Below are 18,574 nucleotides of genomic sequence, written 5' to 3' on the forward strand. Positions count from 1 at the left end.
ACAAAGACAGCATCAGCCAATTCAAGAGCATTGAAATCATCCCAAGCATCTTCTCAGACCACAGTGGAATTAAACTAACACTTAACAATCAACAAAAGATTAGTAACAGTCCCAAAATGTGGAAGCTCAACAGTACACTTCTTAACAACTTCTGGGTCAAAGAGGAAATCAAGGAAGAAATCAAAATGTTTCAAGAGTTCAATGAAAATGAAGACACAAGCTATCAAAATATTTGGGACACAGCTAAGCAGTCCTAAGAGGGAAGTTCATAGCTATACAAGCACACATTAGGAAACAAGAAAAAGCACAAATAAACAGCCTAATTGCACATCTTAAAGACCTAGAAGAAGAACAACAAAGGAACCCTAAAGCAACGAGAAGGTCAGAAATCACTAAAGTTAGGGCAGAAATAAATAACATTGAGAATAGGAAAACCATACAAAAGATCAACAAAAGTAAATGTTGGTTCTTCGAAAGAGTAAACAAAATCGACAAACCTTTAGCCAGACTCACAAAACAAAAAAGGGAGAAGACCCAAATAAATCAGATAGTAAATGAAAGAGGAGATATCACAACAGACACCGCAGAAATTCAACATATCATGCGAGGCTTCTATAAACAACTATATGCCACCAAGCTAGAGAACCTGGAAGAAATGGACGATTTCCTAGATACCTACCAACTTCCAAAACTAAGTAAAGAGGAAGTGGATAACATGAACAGGCCCATCACAGCTAATGAAATTGAAATAGTTATCAAAAATCTCCCCAAAAATAAAAGTCCTGGACCAGATGATTTTACAAATGAATTCTACAAAACCTTCAAAGAAGAACTAATACCTCTACTTTTAAAAATATTCCAGAAGATTGAAGACACTGGAATACTCCCTGCCAGCTTCTATGAAGCCAACATCACCCTGATACCAAAAGCAGACAGGGACACAACCAAAAAAAGAAAACTACAGACCAATATCTCTGATGAACATAGATGTGAAAATATTAAACAAAATTCTACCCAACCAGATACAGCAGTATATCAAAAAGATTGTTCATCATGACCAAGTGGGGTTTATCCCAGGCATGCAAGGTTGGTTTAATATACGTAAATCAATCAATGTGATCCACCACATCAACAAAAGCAGACCAAAAACCACATGGTCATATCAATAGATGCAGAGAAAGCCTTTGACAAAATCCAACATCCCTTTATGATCAAAACACTACAAAAAATGGGAATAGATGGAAAATTCCTGAAGATAGTGGAGTCTATATAGAGCAAACCTACAGCCAACATCATACCCAATGGTGAAAAACTGGAAGCATTTCCACTCCAATCAGGTACTAGACAGGGCTGCCCACTATCATCATTACTATTCAACATAGTGTTGGAAGTTCTTGCTATAGCAATCAGGCAGGAGCAAGGAATTAAAGGCATACAGATTGGAAGAGAAGAAGTCAAACTCTCCTTATTTGCAGATGACATGATAGTATACATAGAAAAACCTAAGGAATCCAGCAAGAAGCTTTTGGAAATCATCAGGCAATACAGTAAGGTGTCAGGCTATAAAATTAACATTCAAAAGTCAGTGGCATTCCTCTATACAAACACTAAGTTAGAAGAAATTGAAATCCAGAAATCAATTCCTTTTACTATAGCAACAAAAACAATAAAATATCTATGAGTAAACCTAACCAAATAAGTGAAAGACTTGTATACTGAAAATTATGAGTCACTACTCAAAGAAATTGAAAAAGACACAAAGAAGTGGAAAGATATTCCATGTTCATGGGTTGGAAGAATTAACATCATCAAAATGAATATATTACCCAGAGCCATCTACAAATTTAATGCTATCCCCATCAAGATCCCAAGCACATTTTTTAGGAGAATAGAACAAATGCTACAAATGTTTATCTGGAACCAGAAAAGACCTAGAATTGCCAAAACAATCTTGAGAAAAAAGAACAGAACCGGAGGCATCACACTCCCAGATCTCAAACTATATTATAGGGCCGCTGTCATCAAAACTGCTTGGTACTGGAACATGAATAGACACACTGACCAGTGGAATAGAATTGAGAGCCCAGAAGTGAGGCCCCACACCTATGGACATCTAATCTTTGACAAAGGTGCCCAGACTATTAAATGGGGAAAGCAGAGTCTCTTCAACAAATGGTGTTGGAAACAATGGGTTGAAACATGCAGAAGAATGAAACTGAATCACTATATTTCACCAAATACAAAAGTAAATCCAAGTGGATCAAGGACTTGGATGTTAGACCACAAACTATCAAATACTTAGAGGAAAATATTGGCAAACTGTTTTCCACATAAATTTTAAAGACATTTTCAATGAAACGAATCCAATTACAAAGAAGACTAAGGCAAGTGTAAACCTATGGGACTACATCAAATTAAAAAGCTTCTGCACAGCAAAAGAAACCACTACCCAAACCAAGAGACCCCTCACAGAATGGGAGAAGATCTTTACATGCCATACATCAGATAAGTGTTTAATAACCAACATATATAAAGAGCTTGCCAGACTCAACAACAAGACAACAAATAACCCCATCCAAAAATGGGGGGAGGACTTGGACAGACTATTCACCACAGAAAAGATCCAAAAGGCCGAGAAACACATGAAAAAATGCTCCAAGTCTCTGATTGTCAGAGAAATGCAAATCAAGACAACAATGAGATATCACTTCACTCCTGTGAGAATGTCATACATCAGAAAAGGTAATAGCAGCAAATGCTGGAGAGGGTGTGGGGTCAAAGGAACCCTCCTACACTGCTGGTGGGAATGCATATTGGTCCAACCTCTGTGGAGAACAGTCTGGAGAACTCTCAGAAGGCTAGAAATGGACCTACCCTATGACCCTGCAATTCCTCTCCTGGGGATAGATCCTAAGGAACCCAACACATCCATCCAAAAAGATCTGTGTACACATATTTTTTTGGCAGCACAGTTTGTAATAGCCAAAACCTGGAAGCAACCCAGGTGTCCAACAACAGATGAGTGGCTGAGCAAGTTATGGTATATATACACAATGGAATACTACTCAGCTGTAAAAAATGATGACTTTACCGTTTTCAGCCAATCTTGGATGGACCTTGAAAAAATCATGTTGAGTGAAATAAGTCAGCAACAGGAGGATAACTATGGGATGATCTCACTCTCAGGCTGAAGTTGAAAAACAAGATCAGAAAAAAAAAAAAAAAAAAGTAGAACCTGAAATGGAATTGGCGTATTGCACCAAAGTAAAAGACTCTGGGGTGGGTGGGTGGGGAGAATACAGGTCCATGAAGGATGATAAATGACATAGTGGGGGTTGTATTGTTAAATGGGAAACTGGGGAATGTTATGCATGTACAAACTATTGTATTTACTGTTGAATGTAAAACATTAATTCCCCAATAAAGAAATAAATTTAAAAAATTTTAAAAAGATACAGAGGGAGGTAAGAAGGAAAAGGAGAAGGAGAAGGAGAAGGAGAAGAAGGAAAAGAAGGAGAAGAAAGGAGACCAGCAGTACTTTTTCACTACTTGTGAAGGTTCTCCCCAGTAGATGGGAGCTGGGGGCTTGAACCTAGAACATTGTACAACGTAATGTGTATGCTCAACCAGGTGCACCACTGCCCAGTCCTACCACCTCTCTCTCTTTTTTTTTTTTTTTGATAGGTACAGGGACCAATATCCCCCAACTTCTCAACCTGAGTCAGTTCTGTGTCCCTCATTTATGCAATGGGGGTCTGCAAAGTGTCCCTCTGTCCCCTGAGGCATAATCCTTCATAGAGGGGTTCTGCTTGAGATGGTTTTTGAAGGAGGAATACTTGAAGAGAGCTTGGCATTCCAGGCAACTAGAAATGGGGACTAAGGAGTTGGGCGCTAGTGCAGTAGGTGAAGTGCACGTGGTGCAAAGCGCAAGGACTGGCATAAGGATCCCTGTTCGAGCCCCCAGCTCCCCGCCTGCAGGGGATTTGTTTCACAAGTGGTGAAGCAGGTCTGCAGGTGTCTATCTTTCTCTCCATGTCTTCCCCTCTTCTCTCCATTTCTCTCTGTCCTATCCAATAACAATGGCATCAACAACAATAATAACTACAAAAATAAAAAAAACAAGGGCAACAAAAAAGGGGAATAAATATTTTTTTAAAACCTTAAAAAAAAAAAAAAAGAAGAAATGGGGACATAAATGAATGTCTGTACAGATAGCTCTTAGGTCTGGGGCACAGTGAATAATAATAGTTCAGTACCCGCAGATCATGAATGCCAAAACTTCCAGTCACACTTCCATCACCTACACCATTTTTTCCCTTATGTTTTGCTTTGTATTGTTTTTTTCTCTTTAAGATTTTTTTTTTTTCCTGCCACCAGGGTTACCACTGGGACTCAGTGCAGGCACCATCATCTACCTCTCCTGATGACATTTCCTTTTTTCCTTTTCCTTTCTTTTTCTAGTAACTACAGAAAGAGAGAGAAAGGAAAGACACCTGCAGCACTGTTCTACCACTAAAGGTAAGAACTGGAAATCTGAACCTGAGTCCTCACTCATAGTTACATATGTGTTCTATCAGGTGTACCATGGCATGCTTTCATTTTTAGGATAGTTTCATGGAGAGACAGAGACCACACACACACACACACACACACACACACACACACACACACACACTCTCTCACTCACTCACTCACACACCAGAGTGCCACTCTAGTATATGAGCCAGGGATCAAAATAAGAACCAGCAAATCCTGTGCTCTGTCAGCTAAGATAGTTCCTTGACAATTAATTTATTATTTTTGTCACTGCTGGGGCTTCACCACTCTAAACCAACTTTTTCAGACAGAAAGAGTAACAGAGGGAGAGTGGGAAAGACACCACAGCAAAATCTTCTTCCATTGTGTTGGGGGTCAGGCTAGAACCTGAGTTACTGGCCACGACAAAGTGGGCACACTTCCAGGTGAGCTCTGCCGGCCATGGCTGGCTTTTTCAAAGCTTAGCCTCAACCCAAATAATAGTATCAAATGATGGCTTGCATTTCTACCAACATTTTCCCTAAATTATACACACACACACACACACACACACAACCACATAATTGCAATAAAAAGTGTTCCTCTAAGAACCAGAGGTGAAGTCATCTTATATTCCTGTCACACTCCCCAAACTAAGAACATCAAGGACTGTGTTGCTTGAGGTGGAATCTGACCAAAGGAAGACATAAGCACACGTTAGAGGCAACACTACTGTCAGTCTGCCACTCTTTGTGGATCACACAGTTACTCCCAGGGGATGTCAGTGTCCTCCTCAAAGACCTGACTGGAACTAGGAGCAGTCAGCAAACATCTCCAGGTTCATGCCTCTCTCATTAGGAGAGTCAACATATGACTTTATTTTCCAATTAAAAGAAAAGCCACTCACAGTATTTGGGTAATTTATGATGAAACTTTTTAAAAGCTTAAATCTGTACTTTATTAAACACAAGAGCCTAAAATAGGTCAGACAGCAGTGTGGCTTCCTGGAGGATTAGCAGAATCCATCTAGTAGGCAGGGTGCACAAGTCCCATATTCTTACCATTTCTTTTTTAAAAGATTTTATTTATTTATTTATTCACGAGAAAGTTAGAAGACCCAAACATCACTCTGGCACATGTGCTGTCGGGGATCGAACTCAGGACCTTATGCTTGAATGTAATGCTTTATTCACTGTGCCACCTACAGGGCCACCCATATTCTTACCTCCATGCACAAAGCCATGTAGTGTACAGTCAGAAGGCCCCACCAGGTGGATCAGGCTGGACTGGCTGTAGCTGACCGTGTTGGGCTCTGGAATTGCAAAAGTAGATAGATTAGGTTGAAGGCATCACATTGGCTACTATTAGATAGGAAAGTATCCTATTAGACAGAATTTTTTCTTCTTTAAATTATTTTGGGGGGATTTTATTTTATTTTTTTGCCACCAGGGTTATTGCTGGGGTTTGGTGCCTACACTATGAATCCACTGCTCCTGGAGGCCATTTTTTCCCATTTTGTTGTCCTTGTTGTAGTTGTTATAGTTGTTGTTGTTGGGTAGGACAGAGAAATGGAGAGAGGAGGGGAAGACAGAGGAGAGAGAGATAGACACCTGCAGACCTGCTTCACCACTTGTGAAGTGACCCCCCCTGCAGGTGGGGAGCCGGGGGCTTGAACTGGGATCCTTACACTGGCCCTTGCACTTTGCGCCATGTGTGCTTAACCCACTGCGCTACCACTCAACTCCCCAGACAGAATTTTTTTCACACCACTCCTGGGGACAACAGTCACCCCCAGAGGCTTCTGCCTCTAATTATGTCAGCCACTTACTTCTGAGATCAGACAAGTCTGAGTGTGTTCAGGGTAGTATGGCCTTAGACGTCAGCCACTTAAAACACGTGGGGCACTAAGCCTCTAGGATTTGTGGCAACTATCCATTGGGACTGGGCTATAGCCACCCACACAACTTTCATCCCAACAGTATTTGTATTTCATCTGTTGATTATGCAAACTGACTATTTTTAGTTTTTATTAGTAATTTAACAGTGATTTACAAAATTGTAAGAGGGGTACCGTTCCCTACCACTGTCTCCTACGCTACCCTAAGGTCGTAGATATGGACTGACTACTTCTTTTTCAAGTTGATGATGTGTTTCAATTCTCTATATTCTGGTAGTTGTCCTTCACCTCCTTTAAGGTCGTAGATATGGACTGACTACTTTTTCAAGTTGATGATGTGTTTCAATTCTCTATATTCTGGTAGTTGTCCTTCACCTCCTTACTTACTCCGCTAAGCATAATCACCTCTAGTTCTATCCATTTTGTTCCAAAGGACACAATATCAGCTTTACAAATTGATGAATAGTACTCTACTGAATACATGTCCCATAACTTCTGCCAATGGGCATTTAGTTTGCTTCCATGTTTTGGCTATTGTGAATAATGCTGCTATAAACATGGGGATGCATATGTCTCTTATTTCCATTTATATTTGCTTAAGAGTTCTCTATACTATTCTCCATAATGGCTGCACCAGCTTGCATTGCCACCAGCAGTGTAAGAGTTCCTCTTTAAAAAAAAAAGTTCCTCTTTCTCTATATCCTCTGCAACAATTATTATACGTATTTTGTTGATAAAGGCCATTTTCTTTTTCTTTTTTTTTTTTTTGGTGAAGGCTAGTTTCATGGGTATGAGGTAGACTCAAAATGTGGTTTTAGGGGCTGGGTGGTGGTGCACATGATTGAGCATACATGTTATAGTACACAAGGACTCAGGTTCAAGCCTCCAATCTTCACTTGCAGGGAGAAAACTTTATGAGTGGTGAAGCAGTGCTTCAGGTGTCTGTCTCTCTCCCTATCTCCTCATTCCCTCTATTTCTGGCTGTCTCTATCCAATAAATAAATGAAGATTTGAAAAAAATTTTGAGTGGTCCAGGAGGTGGCACAGTGGATAAAGCACTGGACCCTAAAGCATGAGGTCCTGAATTCAATCCCCGGCAGCACATGTACCAGAGTGATGTCTGGTTCTTCCTCTCTCTCCTATTCCTCTCAAATAAATAAATAAAATATATTTTAAAATGTGGTTTTAATTTGCATTTTTCTTTTTTTAATATTTATTTATTTATTTTCCCTTTGGTTGCCCTTGTTATTTTTTATTGTTGTAGTTATTATTGTTGTTGTTGGATAGGACAGAGAGAAATGGAAAGAGGAGGGGAAGGCAGAGGGGGAGAGAAAGAGAGATACCTGCAGACCTGCTTCACCGCCTGTGAAGTAACTGCCCTGCAGGTGGGGGTAATTTGCATTTTTCTAATGATGAGTGAAGTGGAGCATTTCTTCACATGTCCATGGGCTATATGTATCTCTTCTTTAGAGAACTGTCTATTCATATCTTTTATTTACTTTTTTTAAATTGGCTTTTTCTTTTGTTGAGCTATATGAGTTGTTCTTTTTTTAAATTTTTTTTCAATACTTATTTATTTCCTTTTGTTTCCCTGGTTGTTTTATTGTTGGTGTGGTTATTATTATTGTTGTTACTAATGTCATTGTTGTTGGATAGGACAGAGAGAAATCGAGAGAGGAGGATATGACTGAGAGGAGGAGAGGAAAGACACCTGCAGACCTGCTTCACTGCTTGTGAAGTCACTCCCCTGCAGGTGGGGAGCCAGGGGCTTGAACTGGGATCATTATGCTGGTCCTTGTGCTTCACGCCATGTGCACTTAACCTGCTGTGCTACCGCCCGACCCCCTCTTTATTTTATCATCGTTATTGCTGTCATTATTGTTGGATAGGACAGAAAGAAATGGAGAGAGGAGGGGAGACAGAGAAGGGGAGAGAAAGATAGACACTTGCAGACCTGTGAAGCGAACCCCCTGTAGGTGGGGAGCCGGGGGCTTGAAGTGGGATCCTTATGCCGGTCCTTGCGTTTCATGCCATGTGCGCTTAACTCGCTGTGCCACTATCCAGCTCCCCTGAGTTGTTCTTTATTAATAAGAAAGATGGGGGGGGGGAGAGAGAGAGAACCAGACATCACTCTGGTACATGTGCTGTCAAGGATCAGACTCAGAACCTCATGTTTGAGAGTCCAATGCTTTATTCACTGTGCCACCTCCCAAAGCACTATGAGTTCTTTATAGATGTTTGATATCAATGCCTGCAAGCTAGTAAGTTTAAAAACAAGATAAGTCATGGCCCCAACCTGGTGAGCTGTCTTTCTGACTCAGCTCCAAAACTGTAAGAAATAGCTTTTGGTAGATGGAGACTTGGAACCAGATGTGGGTACCAATGATCAGCATCCACTGAGATCTGGCCAGCTTGCATGAGTCTCTGATCAGGCCCCAGGAAACAGCACACCAACGTGCCCTGACTTTTCCCTGATACCAGCCTGCCCTCTCATATACTTTATGAAGGTAGCAAATCCCTCAGGTACCCCTTTCTACCACTGCTATAGTATCTTAAGAGGCTACACTTGACAGATGAAAGTATGTGGCTCATACTATCTAGGTGGTACACACACACACACACACACACACACACACACACACACACACACACACACACACACACACACGGACCTGGGTTCAAATACTGGGCCACCACATGAAGATGTCTGCAGGGACAATACTTCATGAGTAGTGGAGTGCTTGTTCTTCTTTTTTTTAAATTAAATTTATTTTTTCTTTATTTGGGGATTAATGTTTTATAGTCAGCAGTAAATACAATAGCTGTACATGCATAACATTTCTCAGTTTTCCACATAACAATACAGCCCCCACTAGGTCCTCTGCCATCATGTACTAGGACTTGAACTCTCCCCCCACCCACCCCAGTGTCTTTTATTTTGGTGCAATACATTGTTCTTTTTTTTTTTTTAATTGCTATCAGTTATTGCTGGGACTCAGTGCTGGCACTACAAATCTACTGCTCCCAGGGGCTATATATATATATAAATATAAATAAATATATATATATTTCCCCCCCTTCTAATTTTTACTAGATAGGATAGAGAGAAATTGAAGGAGGATGGGGAGACAGAGGGAGAGAAAGACACCTGCAGACTTGCTTCACTGATCATGAAGAGGACCCCCTGCAAGTGGGAACGGGGTGCAATGGAGTGGTTCTGACGTTTCTCTCTTCCCTTCTGTATCTCATGTATCTGAGAGGAGGGAAAAGTGCCTAGAGCAGTTGAGCAACCAAGCCCCAGCAATAACAGTGATGTGTGTATTGAGGGAAATCAAGTGCTGTTTCAAGAAGCAACACCAACTCTATACCAAAAGATATGTGTAATACCCAGGTAGGGTTTCCTGAGTGACCCCAACATCCTGCACATGCCCACTTTCCTGAAGTGGGCAGGATGACACTCATTTATTTTCAGCCTGGGATAGACATGGGGTGATTGGAAAGGGCTGCCTGGGGCTACCCCAGCAAGACCAGTATTGAGAAAGTCAGCCTACCGGCCACAAGGGACAATGCAGTACCCTATGCAGGTAACAAGTGATGCTGCTTAGAACAAAGCGAGTTCAGGTGGGTGCGCCTGACCCAGAAGTCAAACGGGTTTCTTGAGTATCTCCGCCCACTAAGACTTTGTCTGATGCTCTTCCACATGGCTGTCAAACCTTATGGCTGCTTGCAAGGCTCACATGGCAGAAAAAGTGCAGTTCAAGTGAACTGCAACCTGAAGTATTTACTCCCAAAGGCAGACAGGTTCTATTTGTTTGTGAGTCTCACAATTTAGAGTGATGTAGACTCAAGTGTATATGAGTGATGTAGTCTCAAGTGTATATGAAGTGCCATCTGCTCAGAAAAGCCTCTGGAGGGGAACAGAAGGGAGGAGAGAAAAGAAGAGAAGAGGGGGAGGGAAGGGCAGTGGAAGGAAAAAAAAAGGAAGCGGAAGGAAGAAGGGAGAGAATGGGAGGGAGGAGAGGAGCATTACTGGAGTGTCTTGGCAAGACTGCAGTCAGAGGGTCTACAAAGGCTTTGTAGTAGCTTTGACTCTGGAGAAGAGACTATGTTTTTAATATCTATTTTTCACTGTTTTATTAGAGATTAATTAAATGATTTATGAGACAGTTGTCATGTGGTCATGTTTCTGACATAGGTGCCTGCACACCGTTCTCACCACCTCCGGTGTAGTGCACTGGGCCCCCAGTGCCCCTTTGTGATCCCTTTTTCCTCCCCACTCCTCGAAGCTCTCACCTCTCTATGGTAGGTGTGTCCCACCATCAACGTAAGTCTTCCAGTTGGTGTATTGCACCAAAGTAAAAGACTGGGGTGGGGGTGGGGGGAGAGTTCAGATCCTGGAATAGGATGGCAGAGGACCTAGTGGGGATTGTATTATTGGGTGGAAAACATGAGAAAACATGTACAAACTATTGTATTTACTGTCAACTGTAAAACACTAATCCCCGAATAAAGAAATAATAATAAAAAGACGTCTTCCTCTACCGGGTCCCCCATTTTCTTTCAGCCCCTTTCCACTCCCATGCCATTTTTGAGTCCAGGACTCTGATACAACTGCAAATCTTACTTTATTGGGCAGCTCTTGTTCTAGGAGCCTGGCCACTATTCCTTCATCTTGGCTCCTAGCTCACAAGTGTGACTGTGGGAGTAGGTCTGGGTGCCAGGTGAGAAGGCACCAGTGCCCACCTAGGTTCTGCCTGCCTTGGGGTGTCTATGTGGGGGTGGTAGTGTGGGGGTGGCACAGTCAGGGACTGGGATTGGGAAGCAACAGCTCTGTACTCCACAGCTGGTAGTCAGCAGCAGAGTGGGAAAATCCCTACTGGCCAGCCACATTTTGGAGACATTGTCACCAACCCACCCACCTGGATGAGGGTCTTGTGTTGACCCTTCTGGGGGCTGGAGCACAAGGACACCAACTAAAATCAAACCATAAACACTGCTGATTCTCAGTCAGGGGGCAGAAGGTCACACCAAAGGCTCATAGAAAAGGCTGCAGAATTCCCCCTGGTGAAACATGAGACTGGTCATTGCAGAGATTCCATGATTTGACCCAGGACAGGAGAGGGAGGCTCTAGAACAGTGTTGATTGCTGAAACCATGTTGGACTTCAGGGGAACAGAGCATGCTCTCAGCTGCTGCTGGGAGAAAGCAGGGATGCAGAAGTTAGTACTCTAATCTTTCTAGTTCCAAATGTGAGTTGGAAGTGGAGAAAATGTACCTCTAACCCTTATGTGATACAGGAGGCATGGTTAACAGTCACTGCTTATTAATATATACCCTGCAGGAGTGTCTTCAGATGCTCAGGCCTTGAATAGGGAGCTGGAGTATAGGGGCACAGTTAGAAATACTGAGGGACAGGGTGGGGGTATAGCATAATGGTTATGCAAAGAGACTTTCATGCCTAAGGCTCTCAAGTCCCAGGTTCAATCCCCCACACCGCATAAGCCAGAGCTGAGCAGTGCTCTGGCAAAAAAAAAAAGAAAAAAAGAGAGAGAAATACTGAGGGACAAAGACAAAGTCCCTCTGCTAATTACAGGCACCAGAGACCAACCCCCAGCCTCCATCAGAGCTGCCCAGCCCACATCACCCCTTGTCTATCTGCAAAGCAGACATAGAGAATGACTGCCACATCCAAGAACACTCCACAGTGCTTTTGTTTGCTTTGTATTCCCCTCAAAGACATGAAAGTAACAGTTTTATAGCATATGAATGGAAACAAACAGCCCCAAATTTGGACCAGTCTCAGGAACTGCTTTGACCAGATCATAGACATATGTGTGGACAGTACACACACACACACACAATATATATATATATATATTTTTTTTTTTAATTCCAGACAATGAAAACTGCACACAAAAATAGATGTCATGTTAAATATCTACTTATTCAACAAGTCATGTGAAGTAACTAGAAGAACTCAGGCAGAAACACATGAAAGAATGTTCCAAGTCTTTGATTGTCAGAGAAATGCAAATAAAGACAACAATGAGATACCACTTCACGCCTGTGAGAATGTCACACATCAGAAAAGGTAGCAGCAACAAATGCTGGAGAGGTTGTGGGGTCAAAGGAACCCTCCTACACTGCTGGTGGGAATGTAAATTGGTCTACACCCTGTAGAGAACAGTCTGGAGCACTCTCAGAAGGCTAGAAATGGACCTAACCTATGATCATGCAATTCCCATATATACTAAGGAACCCAACACACCCATCCAAAAAGATCTGTGTACACATATGTTCTTAGCAGCACAATTTGTAATAGCCAAAACCTGGAAGCAACCCAGGTGTCCAACAACAGATGAGTAGCTGAGCAAGTTGTGGTATATATACACAATGGAATATTACTCAGCTATAAAAAATGGTGACTTCACCGTTTTCAGCCAATCTTGGATGGACCTTGAAAAATTCATGTTAAGCGAAATAAGTCAGAAACAGAAGGATGACTATGGGATGATCTCACTCTCAGGCAGAAGTTGAGAAACAAGATCAGAAGAGAAAACACAAATAGAACCTGAACTAGAATTGGCGTTTTGCACCAATGTAAAAGACTCTTGGGTGAGTGGGTTGGGGGGGAGAATGCCAGTCCAAGAAGGATGACAGAGGACCTAGTGGAGGTTGTATTGTTATATGGAAAACTGAGAAATGTTATGCATGTACAAACTATTGTATTTACTGTCGAGTGTAAAACATTAATTCCCCAATAAAGAAATTAAAAAAGAAAAGAAAAAAAGAACTCAGGCAAAGTGATGCCTCTACAGTTCTATGATGATATTCAGAAAGACTAATTAAGCTGTGTCTAATTAATACACACACCTCCATGCCCCCAAACTAGCTCCAAGTCGCCCAAGCCTAGGCTGATAACTGTCACTCCACAGGACATTGAACAATAGGAAGCAAGCAAAACAAGCAAGGAAACCCCAGGTACCTACACTTTTCTCTTCCAAGGCAGCCCCCAAAGCTACCTGTTAAGGATATGCTGGGTTGGAGAGACAGTCCACCAGGTAGAGTGCACACCTTGCATGCACTTGGCCTAGGCTGGAGTTATAGAACTACATAGTAGGTGCTACGGCACCAGAGGAAGCTCCAGTGCAGTGGTGTCTCCCTCTTGCCCTTCTCTATCTGAAGTAAAATGCTGGCCGGAGCTGTGAAATTATGCAACCACTTGGGGCCTCAACATCAAAGCCTGAATCTCCACCATCTGGAGGAAACCTCCCCATTAGGATGGCCCAAATTGGGCTTTATCTATTTCTTAATTTCCCCATTGGAGCTTCCTGCCTGAAAAGTTTTATTACTTCTGTGGGACTCTTTTTCTCCTTCTCCTTCTCCTCCTCCTCCTCCTTCTTCCCCTTCTCCTTCTTCTTCTTCTTCTCCTCTTTCTCCTTCTTCTTCTTCTTTTCCTCTCTCATGTAAGTACTAAGTATAGATTCCAGGGCCCCATGGAAGACATACACTGTACCAATAAGTCAAGCTCCCTCCCTCACTGCAGCCCCCAATTGGATTTTACTTGAGATAAAACCTCTACTGAAGTATGCACTAGGATTCCAGGATTTAGCACCATGACTTTGATAATAGTACCTAATCATTGAAACTACAAATTCCAAGTGATCAGAGAACTGGGTTAGGACCCCAGGTCAGTCAAAAGAGACTGAACATGACCATAATGAACCTGAAATCTGACTTCTGCAGCTGAAGAAACTGAGGTGCTCATGGACCAAATCCCCTGGGGAGGACTGCAGATAGGGTTGGGATTTAGCTATGGCAGTCTGACCCCAGCCACTCTACCAGAATGAGTGCAGAAGGGAGTGCAGCAAGGTTAGAGACCCTGGGGAGAAGCTATTCTCACCCAGAGAGAGCTCTGAGGATGATGTGGTATAGATCTGCCAATGGGGGGATCTGGGCTCCCCTCAGGGAAGCAAAACTGGCTCACACTGGGAGCTAGGGGTGGGTCTGCCTCTAGCTGTACTGGCAGGCCTTGAGCAGACTTAGAGGTGAACATTACTTATATGCAAAGGCCAGGACAGGGCAGGTATCTTCATTCACTGGAGGCAGGACTGATTCTGTCATAAGCCTGACAGCTGCACAAATGGATGATCAGTTATAGGGCCAAATGCTTCCTTTGTGGTTTAAGCTGGACAATTGATGGTTACAGGTTGAACAGTTCAAGGTAATTGTATTTTCTCTTGCCAAGTGGAGAAAACAACAAAAACTAGGTTTGAAGGAACTCTCAGGCTCTGGAAGACACTTGCAGGATAGGGTTGGGGCCTCTTGGAGGTTGCTAGGCAACAGCTGAAAACCAGTTCTGGTTTCCAAAGTGATAGAGTTATAGACACACAGGGGCTTGAGAATGTACAGGAAGGGGGACAAGGATCAGTAGGTGCCTAGTGTAGGTCCCAGCCTGCCTCATCAGGACAGGGAGGAAGGGCTTCTCTCAGGAAGAGACCCCCATGCTGAGCAAACTTCTGCCCTCTTCCCTCTGAGCTGCTGTCCTGTTTGTTCTTGCCAAGCTTTTTGCACCTGCACAATCCACCGCTCCTGGCGGACTTTTTCTACCCCGGATAAGAAAGTGAGAGACAGAAAGGGTGTAAGCAAAGGGGAGGGGGCAAGCATGGTGCACCTGGTTGAGCACACATATTACAATGACCCAGGTTCAAACCCCTGGTCCCCACCTGCAGGGGGCAAGCTTCACAAGTGGTGAAGTAAGTGCTGTAGGTGTCTCTCCCCCTTCATGTCAATTTCTCTCTGTATATATCCAATAAATAACTTAAGAGAGAGAGAGAGAGAGAGAGAGAGCATTAAGGAAAGATAACACAACATTGCTACTTCTTGTGAAGATTGCCTCCATAGAGACATGTTACTTACCTAAGAGATATTTGCTTATTTTGTCACCAGAGTTATTTTTAGGATCTTTTTTCTTTCTCTAAAGTTATCATATATATATTCCCTTTTGTTGCCCTTGTTTTACTGTTGTAGTTATTATTGTTGTTATTGATGTCATCATTGTTGGATAGGACAGAGAGAAACGGAGAGAAGAGGGGAAGACAGAGGGGGAGAGAAAAACACCTGCAGACCTGCTTCACTGCCTGTGAAGTGACTCCTCTGCAGGTGGGGAGTTGGGGGCTCGAACGGGGATCCTTGTGCCGCTCCTTGCACTTTGTGCCACCTGCGCTTAACCCACTGAGCTACCACCTGACTTCCTATTGCTAGGATCTTGCACCTACATCATTCCACCATTCCTAGAGGACTCTTAGACAGAAGATAAGAGATGAGAGGAAGAGATGGAGATAGAGAAGAGACACCATAGCCCTGTTCTATTATTCATGTCACTTCACCTTTGAAAACATCTGCACACATACAAATAAATGTGTGGAAAAATCTATCAAGAAATCTTAAGGGTTAGAATGCCATCTTCCTCCTCCCTTCTAAAGGGTCCAGGTTCCTTAGCACAGGGATATAAACCCCTGGTTTATTCCATTTACTTATTAGGTTACTTCATTTTCTTAAAACTAATCTGGGTTGCTTATTTGCTCATCCAGTCTCAAAAGAGACAAAGGGAAAGGTGGGGAATATTCCCCTTTACTCTGACAAAGGAAAATGAAAAATAATTTCATGAGTGAACAAACCTATTTTTATTATTTATTATTTTAAAATTTTATTATTTATTTATATATTTATTCAGAGAGAAAGATAGATATCTGCAGACCTGCTTCATCGCTTGTGAAACAACCCCCCTGCAGGTGGGGAACCGGAGGCTCAAACCGGGATCCTTACGCCGGCCCTTGCACTTTGCGTCATGTGCATTTAACCCGCTGCACTACCTCCTGGCCCCCTATTATTATTATTATTTCTTTAACCAGAGCACTGTTCAGCTCTGGCTTATGATAATGCAGGTGATTGAACCTGGGACCTTGGGGCTGCAGGCGTGAAAATCTCTTTGCATCACCATTATGCTATCTAGCCCCGCCCAGTGAATGAATTTACACTGACTGAAAATTTAAGTAATTTTCTTTTTCCAGACAATCAACTCAATAAATAGGCTGAGATCAAACCTCACTTTTGCAAAGCCCTGAACTCCTCAGGCCTCTGTGTCCCTCCCTGCCTGGCCTGGGTCTGGAGTAGCTCTTTGCCCCCACTCCACCACCCTACCATTATATCAAAGGCCCCTGGGCCTGGAGCAACTCCACTCACCACCAAAGAGCCCAGGCCTGTCTTCAGTTATAAGCTGTCAGTTTAATTTTAGCTTCTAAAGACACCACTTTGTTGGGTTTCATCATAGCAGTACATTTTTTTTTTTATGTTCATTGACAGGTAACTTTTTCTCAGTGTCAGTTGACAAAAACTATAAAGGCACGAGTCTGGGGACCAAGAGACAGCTCACCCAGCACAGCACACACCTTAAGGTTCATTTGCAGAGCCTTGGGTTCACTCTGCAGTGGTAAATGAAGAATAATTAATTAATTAACTAATGTCAAGCTTGAAGGCAGAGGGTGAACGGTAGGAAGCTGATGCCACCCCATGGATAGCAGTATCCTATATCCCCCCCAACCTCTTCATACTCTACCAGCATCCTGCCCTCATCCAATCATCAACCTGTCAGCACATCTCACCAACCCCAACCATACTCGTCAATCTCCACCCACACTGATTAGCTTATCATCCATGTCCCACCAGAGCTCCATCCCCACATCCTGGCTCACCTGGGTTCGGAACAGGCTGGACAATGTCCCCATTCTTCCACTTGGTCTCCATGCGCTCCAATTTCTGGGCCTCGTATCGCTTGCGGCCCTCCTCCTCCTGCTCCTGCCGGGAGTACTGCAGAATACAGAGGGCTTAGGTCACTCTCCTCACCCTCCTGGGCCTACTCACCCCTCAGACCTATACTCTCTGCATTTTGGGTGGCAGACCTTTATAGAAACAGAACCCAGGAGTCGGGCGGTAGTGCAGTGGGTTAACTGCAGCTGGTGCAAAGTGCAAGGACTGGTTTAAGGACCCTGGTTTGAGCCCCTGGCTCCCCACCTGCAGGGGAGTCGCTTCACAAGCAGTGATGCAGGTCTGCAGGTGTCTATCTTTATCTCCCCCTCTGTCTTCTCCATCTCTCTCCATTTCTCTCTATCTTATGCAACAGTGACAACATCAATAACAACAATAACTACAACAATAAAACAAGGGCAATAAGGGAATAAATGAATATTAAAAAATTACAAAAAAAAGAGACAGAACCCATTTATTCTTTTGATCATGTATATCCAACACAGAGAAGGGGAAATCTCTTGTAGCTCCAACCCTCCCCCCATAAATAGTAATAATAATAAAAGAGTAATAAAAACCCAGTTCAAATGTTATATCCCTCCTGAAGTTAACTTTTTTTTTGAGGATGGTGCAGTAGATAAAACACTGGACTCAAGCACGAGGTCCCGAGTTCAATCCCCAGCAGTACATGTACCAGAGTGATGTCTGGTTCGTTCTCTCTTCCTATCTTTCTCATTAAAAGTAAATAAAATGTTTTTAAAAAAGAAAATCCAAAAACTGGCTTTATTTATGGACCAGTAGACTGCCATCCAATGTGAGAATGTGAGCACGACAGTTATCAGAGTGGGAACACATAGGGACCAAAAATGGCTTCACAATGATATAATGCTACAATATATGTAAAATATGCTGCACATATTGTATAAAAAAGGGGGGGTGATTTTTAAAAAAAATTCTCTGACCTCATGATCTAACAGTCTGTGATAGAGCTGCTCCATGGTACCCCACAATCAGTGTCTTACTATTCAACAATTTCACACCACACACTCAGCCCTCATTTCCACTTCGCACCCTATGCTGCCTGAGGCTCATTCCTGGACAGAGAACTAAAAAATCAGGGAGTCCTTAGGGCAGGGCCCTAAGTATCTTAATTATCCACTCGCAGGTCCCTAAGTATTCTCTCTCCACTTCTAACCACGACTGGATGAATGAGCTAAAGGTTCACATGACCTAAGCTAAGACAGACTCTGACTTGTCCCAAATGAACCACAAGGGATTTGACCCAAGAAGTTAAAAACAAATATGAACATAAAATTTGGCACCAACACTGGGCTCCTGAGTCCAAGAGGCATGTGG

At 42.8% G+C, this 18,574-nt stretch overlaps 1 protein-coding gene across 6 annotated transcripts in view; it reads right to left on the minus strand.

The window, feature by feature from the left end:
• ACOT7 (acyl-CoA thioesterase 7) overlaps positions 1–18,574 on the minus strand; it is a 149,265-nt gene that overhangs the window by 62,966 nt on the left and 67,725 nt on the right. For all 6 annotated transcript variants that reach the window (XM_007532755.3, XM_016192398.2, XM_060201366.1 and 3 more), the window contains exons 5-6: positions 17,167–17,281; positions 5,741–5,827 (exon numbers count right to left, since the gene is read on the minus strand). In XM_007532755.3, coding sequence (XP_007532817.1) covers positions 5,741–5,827; positions 17,167–17,281 — 202 coding nt within the window. The remainder of the gene's footprint in view (positions 1–5,740; positions 5,828–17,166; positions 17,282–18,574) is intronic.

The sequence above is a fragment of the Erinaceus europaeus genome, chromosome 11 (genome assembly GCF_950295315.1).
Source record: "Erinaceus europaeus chromosome 11, mEriEur2.1, whole genome shotgun sequence".
Lineage (NCBI taxonomy): Eukaryota > Metazoa > Chordata > Mammalia > Eulipotyphla > Erinaceidae > Erinaceus > Erinaceus europaeus.